At 49.4% G+C, this 12,845-nt stretch overlaps 4 protein-coding genes across 4 annotated transcripts; 1 reads left to right on the forward strand and 3 right to left on the reverse strand.

The window, feature by feature from the left end:
* Nucleotides 1–34: 34 nt before the first annotated feature.
* Nucleotides 35–3,667, reverse strand: HO173_002699 (uncharacterized protein; the record flags this gene model as incomplete). The annotated part of the gene is made up of 5 exons (XM_037304631.1): nucleotides 35–481; nucleotides 534–708; nucleotides 768–1,137; nucleotides 1,188–3,045; nucleotides 3,095–3,667. 5 exons carry the CDS (start codon nucleotides 3,665–3,667, stop codon nucleotides 35–37), a joined length of 3,423 nt encoding a protein of 1,140 aa, XP_037168724.1.
* Nucleotides 3,668–4,815: 1,148 nt separating this feature from the next.
* On the reverse strand, nucleotides 4,816–7,391 carry HO173_002700 (uncharacterized protein; the record flags this gene model as incomplete). Its single annotated transcript, XM_037304632.1, has 5 exons — nucleotides 4,816–5,584; nucleotides 5,732–6,286; nucleotides 6,341–6,789; nucleotides 6,841–6,854; nucleotides 7,235–7,391. The coding sequence occupies 5 exons, from the start codon at nucleotides 7,389–7,391 to the stop codon at nucleotides 4,816–4,818; spliced, it is 1,944 nt and encodes a 647-aa protein (XP_037168725.1).
* A 361-nt stretch (nucleotides 7,392–7,752) lies between these two features.
* On the forward strand, nucleotides 7,753–9,747 carry HO173_002701 (uncharacterized protein; the record flags this gene model as incomplete). The annotated part of the gene is made up of 1 exon (XM_037304633.1): nucleotides 7,753–9,747. One exon carries the CDS (start codon nucleotides 7,753–7,755, stop codon nucleotides 9,745–9,747), a length of 1,995 nt encoding a protein of 664 aa, XP_037168726.1.
* Nucleotides 9,748–10,090: 343 nt separating this feature from the next.
* HO173_002702 (uncharacterized protein) lies at nucleotides 10,091–12,450 on the reverse strand (the record flags this gene model as incomplete). The annotated part of the gene is made up of 3 exons (XM_037304634.1): nucleotides 10,091–11,575; nucleotides 11,626–12,233; nucleotides 12,309–12,450. 3 exons carry the CDS (start codon nucleotides 12,448–12,450, stop codon nucleotides 10,091–10,093), a joined length of 2,235 nt encoding a protein of 744 aa, XP_037168727.1.
* Between the last annotated feature and the right edge of the window lie 395 nt (nucleotides 12,451–12,845).

A 12,845-nucleotide genomic window follows, 5' to 3' on the forward strand; every position in this document is an offset into this window, starting at 1 on the left:
CCGCTGTGAACCCATGCAAAATCACATCTCTCTACTAAGGTCTCTTCTTCGCACCTCTATCGTTCCCGTCGTCGACTCCCTCTAAGATCTGACTTAAGCCTTGCAGCGACACTTCATTGCTGGAGAAATGCACCGCAACCAACCAAGCACAAACCAAGTTGACAATGTGATGCAATGCGTATGCGTACGTCACGCCATAGACTGCAGCGTAGCCGGCGAGTATGAAGAAGAGGATGTTGGTGACGTAGCGAGCCCTCGATGTGACGCGGGGGATCATCTTGCCGCAGGTAAGGGTTTCGACGAGTATTAAGTAGGGCATTATGGATAAGACATTATGGTGTGAGGAGAAGGGTGTGAGCCACTGCACCGCGAGATTGTGGGCCCAGACGAGAAGGACGGGTACGTTGATGGGGAGTACCCAGAGCATGAGGATCAGCATTGAATGAGAATAATTGTAGAAATTATAGTGGCCGCCAGATCGCTGTCCTATATTAGATTTCTCGCAATTTTCAACGGGTTTACGTGAGACTTACAGTTTCCCGAACCAACCGCAGCGCCCGCGTGCACGTCGATAGTTGTACAAGAACAGCGTCTAGGTAGGCGAACTGATAGGGAATGAACGTTGATACTAAGAAGAGTAGTACGCAGGTGGTAATGATGCGTCTTCTGGGTGAGCTGGCAGCGAAGTCGGGAGCAACAGATCTTCCACTACATGTTGGTTAGTCGATGAGGCTTCCTGGTAGACTGAAAGTTGAATGTTTGCATACCTCACGTCCTCAACTCTCACCCACGCCGGCCTAGCGGTCAGAAAATTATATGGCAAGTAGAAGAGGTTTGTCAGTCCGAGAGTTACATAATTGACACCAACGCAGATACCAACATTGATGAGGCCGAACAGCGGGACCAGAAACCAGAAGATTGGATCTTGTGAGCCTAGTAAAAGGTCGTTCTTGGTGAAGTCGATGGCTGACTCTGTGGCATTTCCTCCCCAACCAAGCCAGCCAGTAGATACGGCCCTCGGAGGCGCAGCACTTGATATTGTCAAACCCATGGCGAGGAAGGTCAGTGCAAGGAGCAACACCGGTAACGATGTTTTCAGGCAAAGGTCTAGAGATTCTGCAAACGTGATAAAGATTCCTGCTCTGGATCAGCTACAGACTCCCCCAATTTGGAGAACTTGCACTCACCACTTTCGTCGTACACTTTGAATTGTTTCCGAAGCACAAGGGCGACAATGACTAGTGGAAAGGCAGCGAAAACCATCCTGTACCGCATCACCAATTTCCCCATGCTACCCGGTACATCGACGTTCATTGATACGTCAATCGAAGAATTACAGGTTGGATCGGACCAGAACTGTAATGAGACACCATCACTGACAGTTTGAGCGCGCAGTGGCGGCGGCATGAATGGAGCCACGCCGTGCAGGCTGATGTTCGCATCCTTCACATTCACAAAGTATTTCGACTCATGTGGTTCCGAGAGATGCTGTCGCAGAAGTGGGGTGAACAGCTCTGCGTCATCGCCGCAGGCTTGCTTGCCCAGGTTCAATTTGAAAGCAAGCAGACTCGAATGAAGCGCGGGAATCTTGATCTGAGTCATGAAAGGCCTAGCTGCAGGTAGTTTGAGATGTAGACCGAACGAGAGGAGTCGCCGGAGGCCTAAATCGGTCTCGATAATGGAGTCGAACTTTTCAGTGAACTCTGCGATGGCCCATCCTTGGCTTGGTTCCACAGTCTTATCGACCACAGCGACAAACTGGTAGTCTGCAAGGTCTTCTAAGTCATATTGGAGATAGGACATAGGTTGCGCTTTATCGTATGGATGAGCGGACATCTTTTTTGAAGCTGGAAGACGAATAACATCTGAGGCAGCGTTTTTGCAGGCCAGTCTAGTAGAGCCAGAAGTACCATCGGACAGATCCATGTTCATTGAGAACAGCGTTGATGATTGGCCATGCTGCAATGGAAAGACGCTGCAGAAAAGCACCTCGATCTGAGCAGTAGTCCCAGGTTCTTCCAAGCGTTGATCAGACAGCAAAATGAAGCTTTTCGAGCCCTGCGGAATTCGCATAGGAACCGGAAGAAGGTGTGCTTTTGGTTTCCCTGCACGTCCAAGGTCTCTCAACACGAGACTTTCTCCCACAGACATTACGGAATGTGAATTGTCTTCCAAGGTGAGCAATGTCGATGATTCTTTTTGTGGCAGCGTTTTCTCCACCACATCCTCCATTCCGGTCAAATACCAACTTCGAAAAATACGCATTCGCTCCGCCCTTGGCTTTGTTTGCCCCGGTCGATGTACATCCAAAGTGCTGAATATTGATCTTACAATCGGCTTCATCAATTGGACACACCACGTAGTCTGTATGTGATCCGCACCAGTCCACACATTGGGTATACCGGAGGTGAAAACAGTGAACCCATGGGTGCTTGGTACAAGGGATTCGAGACTGGCAAAATCCGAGGGCACCACTGTATCCAAGCCTCCACCAGCGATTGAGATCAAAGTGACATGCCATAAAGGATTGTCGTTTGCCCATTTCTGTGTGTACGCTTGTCTCCAATAGTCATTGATTCGCTTGTATGTTCGCACGGACTCAGCATCGACGGAGACGGGTGGCCTTGCATGGGGCGCAGACATGGTAACGATGGTATTGATCGAGTTCGATTGGTAATTTGGCATGGTAAGCATCGTTCGAGCAACAACACCGCCCATGGAATGGCCCACTAGGATGACTGAGCTGGGATCAGGCAGACCAGGATCACGCTGAGACCTTCGAGGGTCATGGTAAAGTGACAATATGTAAGCAACGGCATCGTTCAGGTACTCTGCCTGATCTAATATGGTCTGACCGTGAAAAGCGGAAAAATCTTCATTGAAATCGACGGAGAAGAAATCTAAACTTGTCATGCCCTCTTTCAAAGCCTGGGCATCTTGTTGTATACTATCATGGTAGTACGAGGCTGCTTCGAAAGCCAGGCATCTCGCCTGTTTGTAGCTTCCTGCATTTCCGGGTATGAACAGGACAGGGACACCCTTGACCTAAAGAGAATCAGCATACCAGAATTGGATGTTTCATGTAGACACCCACCTTTGGGTCTTCGTCAAAGCCCCCTTCTCGGTACAAGTACAGATTGTATTTGCTAGCGAAACGCGTATGCTCGGTATCGAAGTCGGAGAACTTGATGTAAATTGGCCGTGACCAGCACATATCGCATCCCTTAGGATCAAGCTGTCGAGTAAGGAAGGCATGAACGATGAAGAGGAGGATCAGGGCGGACAAGGCGGTAACACTGATGGTCAGCAATGAGCATGCCCAGGGGTTCCGCGCTCGGGAGCGTCGCCAGGTCCGAGGTTCCGGCAATCTGTCGATGTCCTCTCCTGGTGCCAGGAGAAGCTGCTTCTTGCTGGAAACGCCCTGTCGATTTTCTGCCGGCGGAGACGGATTGGATCCATTAGGAGGGGATTGAATAAGGCCAATTGCTTTCTCGATTTTCCTCCGATCCAGGGTATCGGAGTGCCTTGTCACGTCATACTTGGCAGAGGTGAAGCTCTTCTTCTTTCCATGCTTGTTGTTTCCATGCTTGTTAGGGGGAGCAGTCTCGGCTTGGGTAGGGGCGCTGTTGTCGGTATCCTCAGCGGAGCCCGACAGCCTTCTGATCATTGAACCCAGCAGCAAACAGGATCAGACAGCATGAGAAGTCGAAAAGCCTCTGGAGCAAGGGAGAAGTCCCTACGGGATTCGAAGAGTGTCGCCGCGTTGCCGTTTGGTGGTTGGGTCAACCAAGCCAAGCCAAGCCAAGCTTTTGACGCGCGAGCACCAGGAGGAAGAACGGGGTTTTCCCAGCCCCCCCAACAATTAATAGGGTAAAGTAGTACCGTACAATCACAATTATGAGATAATTACCGTGAACGAGTGTGGGGTGGAGGACTTGGGCATGATGCAACAGGACAAAGAAAGGATGAGGACAAAGGTCCGATCAGCTTATCTTCCAGTGTCATAGAATACATGTATATTACTTTAAGGTACCTTAGTTCCTAAGGCATAGTCGAAAGCTAAGGCAAGGCATCTCACATCAAGTGCTTCAGGTAGACTATTATTACCTGCCTCCTGCATATCTGCATGACACAACCGTGGGCCACACAAACATCAAAAAGGTTTGTTGCTTAAGCAGGCAAGCTTAGGCTAATTAATTGATTAATTAATTAATTGATCGTGTTAATAATTGATTCAGGTGCCACCCCAGTGCCCAAATATTAAAGTAGATAAAAGTATTCTAAATACAAGGTGCATGGTCTAGCCTCGATCGCACAAGCAAGCGGCCATGATTTCATCCCCTCCATACAAAATTGGCAGATCATCCTAAGAAAATGGTACTACGGTACGAGGGTGGTTTGCAGAAGTCCTTGGACATGCCGAGATTATTCCGGTAGCTTACCTCCTTTTTCTACCCATTCTTTCCTTCCACATCCACACCACTCCACATAAAGACTGTCACATGCAGAAGCGTGTAGAACAGTGTAAGGAACGTGATGGATTAAGCACTGAATTCTAGTGGTATATAGAAAAGAAGTAAGTAGACTTCTCTATCAAATAGTAGGAATCTTTAGTGGGGGAACCGGAATAATCTCGGCATGTCCAAGGACTTCTGCAAACCACCCTCGGTAGGTACTTGGGACCTATCAAGACTGGACAACCATGCACACCCCTAGAAAGAAGCGGATCCCTGAGGGTCGAAGAAAGCTTGAATTAGGGAAGTAGATTAATGGACTAAGGTAGGTAGAGTACGTATGCCCCGTATGTCAGAGAGGTCAGTGAGCGACTGGGCCAACTCGAATCTCTTCTCGCTGCCTCACATTATCCGTCTGTCTAATCTTCTCACTCGCCCGGCTTTTCCGCTTCTTCTCTGCTTCAAGCTTGCTGAACCAACCTTTCGCCCCAAATTTGATCTTGCTGATCATATCCGTCGCTTTGCCTTTGCTGATCATGTCCCCCGTCAATTGATCTGCCATTGGCCTGATTTTGTTGACGAAGGCCAGCTGCCCTTCTGTCGCCGGCTGTTTCCTCCAGGCTTGTCCGTTGTGAACAAATCTCCAAGGGAACTTGGTCAAAGCGAACGTATCAGCTGCGTGCACCGCGTCAGAGAATGTACTCGAGTTTGCAACTACGCGCGGACGCATGTAGGGGCTCTTGGCCTTAGACTCGGGTGAACGGTCTCTCTCGGGCACTTTCTGCGTATAGGTGACCGAAAAAGTTGTACTAGAACCAACATCTGAACATTCAATGGTGAGGTAGTCACCGCTCTGCGCCGATAGAACATAGCGATTCTGTCCCACCATCACCCAAGCTAGCTGACTAATTCCGCGTATGTGTCTTTCTCTTGAAGTGTCGTCAATCAGGTCGAAAACCGAAACATAATCTGTAAAGGTGATAGTCGACTGTCGTGATGGTAACGAGATATTAGTAGCATGATCCGCAGCACGCTCTTCGCGAATAGCCTCCAGCTCCTTTCGTTCGTGTTGCGACTTCATTGCCTCAATGTTCGCGCCAGTGACCAGTTCCCCCGGATCGAGGCCAAATCTGTATTATAATTTCAGCTTCAGTATTGCTTGTTTGAGGAGCTTTGTTGATGCTTGGAACATGTCTAGACGGCCAGATACTCCAAAATACGTCTCGAGATTCAATTTTTGGTCCAAAAGAGGGAACATGGACTTCGAAAATACGTACAGCGTTGGGGTCGTAACAATCCCGGCTTCGAGAGATACAACCATGTCGATGATATGGCAATTTTCCTTTCCTGGGTAAAGGCGCATGCCACGCCCAATCATCTGTACTAGTAGGTTACGTGATTTGGTCGGCCTCGCGAGAACAACGCAATCGATGTTCGGAATATCTGTCCCTTCAGTAAAGACACCACAGTTTAGAAGTACCGGATACTGCCGGTTTCTAAAGGCATCGAGCCTTTCGCCGCGGACTCGCTTTGGCGTGTTGCCTGTGACAAATTTTGCCTCAATACCATGTCTGCGGAAGGTTGCCGTCAAGTCTGAAACGTGAGCTAGGTCAACGCAGAATACTAATGTAGATTTTCGGTCGGCGGCTCTAGCCATCCACGCTCTCACGGTGATCTCATTCGTTTCCGGAGTATTAACTGCTCTAGAGAGATCTCCAACCTGGAAGTCCCCAGCAAGTCCCTTTTTGACGCCAGAAACATCTGCCTTGGATTGAACAGTGGTAAATATAACATCGGAGAGCCATTTCTCGCCAATCATGTCGACATAGTCTCTGAGCACCTTTCTCAGCATATAGAATCGATCTCAACAACGTCGCTAAACGTACTTGTGATATACTATGTGATCAATAGCGTCGCTAAGTCGTAATCCATCGAAGCGCGACAGTGTTGCTGATACCCCAACCAGAGCTGCTGGTGCTGGGGAGTCGGCAGTGGTCGAGTCTTTCAGGAGTAATCCAAAGTAAGTTAAAGTCTCCATGAATTTGGCAGCCACAATATGATGCGCCTCATCTACCAGGACAAGCTTGAATCTTTTGGGGTCAAACTTCAGCATCCTGTCCCCTGAGACGATGCTCCAGATAGAAGCAACGGTTATGTCTGCACCACCAGAGGCATGCGAACTGCCCATTTCGATCTCGATAGACTTCGATGGATACGCGTTTTTGCAATGTCGAGCGGCTTGTTCGACAAGCTCGCGGCGATGTACCAGGATCAGAGTCTGAGTGGCATCTGGCGTTGGTGCTTGGATGCGATCAATGAGTTGTGTGAAGATGACCTGTCAATCGATCAGTGATTGATTGTCTGGACCCTCGTCTTGGCGAAATACTGTTTTGCCGCTGCCTGTAACGATTGCAGAGTCAGCATCGGCTTTCACAAGAGGATTTCCAGTTTTGAGATATGTCTACAAAGAAAGCGGCTTGTTCGCTGCAGTCAAAGGGGTAGGAAACCCCACTATATCCTCTTACGACACAAATTCCCAATAGCCGAATTCAATGCTCCCGAATGCTTCAAAATAGGTGTTGATCTCCAGAACCTGATTTAAGAAGCCACGGCAAGATGTTCCCCATACCATATCAAGTAGAAGCTCGAGTCGAGCAGACAATCCGGAAGCGATGTCATCAACATTTGGCGGGCATTCAACTCTTGGGTTCCATAACGTCCGTCAAAACTCAAAGCTTGGTGTTGAGAGGAAGTCTGGAATCTGCAAGAACAATACGTACCAGTAGCTAAAGAGATGCCAAGCCTCTTGTGGCCCCTTTCAAGGTAAGAAAGGACGGATTTTATGCATTCTTCCTGGTATTCTCGGAGGCGTATCGATGAGACCAGCTCTGGTGCAATGGCGGGCGCTAAAGTTGCAAGTCGCCGTACATCGATCATTGAAATACATGTCGGACGAAGTCTGAGGCACGTAATTACGCTCAGAGGTATTCGCTGCATGCCTCATGTTGCTTGACTTATTGAGTGTAAGCGTGTTTGCAGGACGAGCAAGAGCGATCGTATTAGCGGCTATTGGTAGGGCTGAGGCTTGGCAAGAATCTCGTCTAATGAGCACCACCGGCACTGAGGCACTAGATTACCCCGTACTGGTCTGCATCGATCCCCGATAATCATGTGAGAAGAACACTGAAATTGAACCTTCGATGCTCATCAACTCCATCTTGTCATTATTTCGTTGATATCTCGAGGGTTCAAATACTGATGTTTAGCCAGCAACGGCAAGTAACACATTCCTGCCACGATGTCCAACAGCGCGTCCAATTTGGATGCGCTTGACCAATCCGACGCTTTTCATTCAGCGTCAGACAGCTCAGAGAAGTCTTCAAACTCTTCCTATGACCGTTCCAGAAGCCGAGGGAGGCCCAGGAAACGTAAGACCATAGAAAACTTGACATCTACGCAACCTTGGTTAAAGCGTCTGAAGTCTTCATACAATGATGAGTACCGTGGACTGTTCAATAGCGCAATTATGGAGATTGCGTCGAACAAATCTTCAGAGCCAGATACTCTATTACAGGAGAGCCACGTAGGAGTCACCGTATGGTCTACGGAAGAGAAGGGAGCGTTCTTCCGTGCCCTTACCAGGAGAGGTCGAGAAGACATCCGAGGCATTGCCACTGAAATAGGCTCAAAGAGCGAGTCTGAAGTCTACGTATATTCAGATATGCTATACAAAGCTGCGCTAGACCAGCAGAATTACGAGACTCGCAAGAATATACTGGATACTTCAAACATTGAAGCTGCGCTTGAAGTGCGTGGGGATTGTTGTGCGGCTCTTGATCTCACAGCAGAAGCTCTATCTGCCCTTCAGCAAGATGAGGAAGAAAGGGCTGAGAAAAGGAGGCATAAAGATTTGGCCCTCTTAACCCCAGGAATCGCCAGGTGGGTAGAACGTGGTATAGTATTACGTGAGGGAGGCAAGGAAGAGGTATCACAGCAAATTCCCGCGGCAAGACTGTTGAACCTCACGAACTTCCTTGCACTTTCAAAGCGCTTCTTTATGAATTCGGTCATCGCGGAAGATAATTGGCGTTCTTATACGGGAAGAAAAATCAAATCACCTTCAATCATGTATACAGCATTTTCCGACTTCCACGCAGTATCAATTTCTATCACACAACGACTTGTACAGTCGAGTCTATTCTTCGCGATGTCACGGCTAAGAGCTATGTCCGCATCAGGACACTACACGCCTCGATCACACGTCAGACGACGAGACGTTCTGGCGGCGCTCAATGTGTTGGGCATGAGGACTGACGCGAAAGCCTTCTGGGCCAGGGCGGCTCGAAAATGCAAGCTACGAGTCTATGACAAAGTCAGGCACCGGCAGGTCTTCGGCAAGAGATACAGCTACGCGGAGATTGAAAGAATTCTATCTCCCAGTATGATCAGCGACCCAGACAGTCCAGAAATAAAGGCCAATGACGCGATTATTCCAACGTTTCGAAAAAGCCGAATTCTGACAGAGCATTCAGCAAGCGCATCGGAGGGTTCGATGTCGACTGACGCTGCCGGGGCGGACGCTCTGTCAGATCATGAAGACCTCTCGGCGACGCCTTTAGACCCCACAAACAAGCAAGACTACAAGCAAGAGGCCCATGATCAATTACAGGACGCCTACGCGGAAGCACTTGACCAGCAGGCCAGTCGTAATGAAGAACGCCGCTTGTGGGAGATGCTTGGCGAAGATCCGGCAGAAAAGATGGAGCCTGTAGATGTGAAGCTGCCCAAAGCCTCTCTTCCAAACCGGAAAGACAAGGAGGAAATGTTTGACTGGAGAGATTGGGTAGACTACGCTGGGGATTGGGAGACGCATGAGGTTCCAGTATTCGGAAGCAGATTTGCCAATAATCAAAATTTCAAAAGGGACGGGGATTCTGGCGCAGGATTTACCAGCTCCGAATCCAGCCCGGAGAGTCTGATCAACGACGAGTCTACCAGAGAACAGCACGACTCGAACTCTGACTCAGATGCTGACGGCGATGGTGCGATCAACGATGATGGCCCCAATGCATCATCCGCCGACGACGATGAGCATTGGGCAGGCAGTAATGGTGGTGACCCAGACAGAGACATGTGGCATTCAAGTCTTGACGATGATACTCCAGCTACCAAAAGACGAAGAGGTGGACTGCGGCCAGGCGACGATAACACGCGTCCCAAAAGTCTCACACGCCCGCTAGATGCTACTAACAACAACATGGAGAGTAGTGATGACAATCTTTCCAACGAATGAGCATATTTTGAGGGCTGCAACACCCTTAATGACCTAGACATGCTTTCTTTGGGAATAATCAACAAGACTCTATGTTACACATGCTTTGACCCTAAGGAAGCGCAACGGACAGCCTACTGAACGATAGAGCACAGTATCCAATGACTGGGGTAATTTGTGATACTGTCTAACCCAGCACAAATAGTACATTTCCGAAGAGTCAAGAAGTCTCCTCCCTTGCCGAGATATCTCTAACGATTGCAACTCGCAGATCAAATTCATCTGCGCCTGATGCATTGCACTTGTGATACATCATATTGCGATGTTCTTGAAATGCGCCTAATAATGACTTGGAGCCCCGATGTCAAATCTCGATGTTCTTGTACCCAGTATCACCAGGCCCATATGGTTCTACAGTCCCCTTTGACATCTCTCGCTGGAACCCGAATCTCTCACCCATTCCAGCACTTACATCTTGTGTCATCCTCGCGGCTTCCTCTCCACCCTTCTGATTTGCCGCGCGAAGCGCGTCTTGTGTTTCGGACACTCGCTTTCTGAACGCCATTCGGTCTAAGAAGAGTTGCTGTCTGCCACGCTCCAATTCACGGCGCTCAGATTGTAGCATTGCTTCCATCTCGGAAAACTGCTGCAGCTTGAGCTCGAATTTCTGCAAAGTTGTGTTCACTGCTGCGGAAACAAGGCGTGTCATCTCACGCTCTTCATTCGAAGCCAACGCTGCGGCACGAGCAGCAGATGTAGCGAACGCCGTTGTTGCTGCAAACGACGACGGATCTTGCCGTTTCTCTGCTGACGAGAGAGCCATCTGATTGTTAGCTTCCGGTTGCGGGCTGTCAACGTTATCAATTTCCATGGAATCCTCCGTCTTCATAGCTTCCTTGTCCTTCCCTTTGTCTGCGTGATCTCCACCCACACCGATGTTCAGGCGTTTCCGGTAAGCCTTCTCCATTTCCTTTACGGATCTACCTGCCGCTGCGGCAGCAATGGAAGGTTCACTCATACCTGCTAGGAACCCTAAAACGGACATGACCGGGTTGTCTGACTGGGCAAACGGAACACGGCCGTTATCGAGTGGGCCATAGCTTGGGTGGCCATTGACTTCCGGTTCAAGGTACTTGTCCTCAATCTCCAGTTGCAAGAATTTGACGACGCATTCTTCACGGGTGCGGCTGCCGACGTGGTCGGCTATTTTGTTCCAATTTTCGTCGTGCTGCTCGAGGCCTTCCAGGAGCAAGAGCAATTCCTCGTCGGTCCATGGCGCATCCTTATCGGCTACAGCGGAGTAATTGGGATCCTCAAACTTGACAAAGTCTATAGACTCATGCTTTTGATCGTATCGGTGGTTCTGATAACAGGCCGGACAAATATCAAAAAAGACATTGTTCTGTTTGCCACGATCGGTGAGGGTCTGAGCGTAGTGGTATCGGAGGCGCGAGCAATCTATAGCGCAAGAAGCACAATATACGGTTCTCTTTGGCTCTTTGGCTATGTCCTCAATAGTCTTCGTAGAGAGATCGCCGGAAGGCGCACCATTAGAGGAGTGTTCCCCACCATTGGCTTGTTTGTCTTTGAGATCTGCCGTGAGATCCTTGCCTTTCTGATCGTAGATGTTTCGGCGGATCTCGAGATTAAGATTCTCCCTTTCATGGGGCGGAGCTTCCTTGTAGGCTTTGAGAAGAGCATTCTCGGTACCAACAAAGGTTTTGCCCGGCTCGTATTTGACGTCTGATGCTGGCTGGAAAGTTTGCAGACCACGAGGTGTGTCCGCTACTATACGGAAATGGCCGGTAAAAGGCGGACCAATGCTCGATGGCCTTGTGTCAGGATCGATCTTGGAAGCTTTTAGCAGGGCAAAATGGCATGGCGCGTTCGAAGGATTACCTGATAATTGATCAACCCCCATGACTCGAGGAACGCATGGACTCTCATAATGGCACAAACATCTCCTGCAAGGTTACGCCTGCAGGCAGTGACGGTGAGGTATTCAGAGGGATTGAGACGATATGTGTTGATCATGAAGTCGCGGTAGTCCTTGTAGACTGCCGGTGTTTTGCTTCGATTGCGGCTATTGAAGAATTCCGGTAGGGACTTTCTCTCTTCTTTGTGAATTAAGCGCATGTCAAACCAGGTGCTATAGCTGGGTAGGACCACCGCATATCTCTGAGCTACGAGGTGAGATCGCGCGGCCGACTCCAGTTCGGCTTTCGTTTGAGTCGGCTGGCCATCGGTTTTTTCGTCCGTAGGTTCTGCAGGGCTGCCAGGCTGGTCTCCATCCTTGTTGGGGCTGCCAATGTCATTTGCAGGCTCCTCTCCGGTACCTGCCATCTCCTCATCCTCCCTGTCACCATCGTCGTCCCCTGTTCGAGGCGCATCCGGAGCATCTAGAGGATTGTCTGAGATTGGTAATGGTGTAGATTCGGAGAGCTTCTGCGGTGATACGGAAGATGTGTTGGGATTTGGGGTGACTAGGGCTTCAGGTGCAACGGTGGCTTTAGAAGTGCAAAACAGTGATCAGTATTAGCCCATCCAAACTGTAGGAAAGGATGTCCGGCATGAAAAAGTACCTGCACCATTCTCAGAAAGAGCCGAATATGAGGCATTGATTTCTTCATTGCCTTGCGCCTGTGTAATTTGGTGAGGCTGGTCTAGGGTGTTTGATGAAGCTAGGGCAGACGAGTGGCCAAGGTCCGGAATTCCCCCTTCCATTTCCGCTGACTGGATACAAATGTCTGTTCAGGTACGTAGTACTTGGCCGATGCTAGTAGGCTGCTGATGCTTGCGTTCTCCTGAGCTGTACAAACTGAGTCTTGAGACGCCGGGCTAAGCCTCTGATTGTTATGATTGAATGACTTCGCTGTCTAAGATGTCGTTCAACATTCTGACCCTACGCTCATAGAGATGGAGAGGGTGGGCTGTTGACACTGATGACTAGCTGCTGGGCGCGTGAAGCGACAGTCTCGCAGTGATAGTGCTGGAAATAAGGTAAGGAAGACACTAAGGGCGACTAGCGTGATCGGCAAGTCGGCGTGATGCGGCTCCTCATTATCGACAAATGACTTCCGAGAGTTCCCTATTTCCATCTTCTTTTACGCTGTCAACAG

The sequence above is a fragment of the Letharia columbiana genome (genome assembly GCF_014066305.1).
Source record: "Letharia columbiana isolate WasteWater2 chromosome Unknown Sc0000005_s0, whole genome shotgun sequence".
Taxonomy (NCBI): domain Eukaryota; kingdom Fungi; phylum Ascomycota; class Lecanoromycetes; order Lecanorales; family Parmeliaceae; genus Letharia; species Letharia columbiana.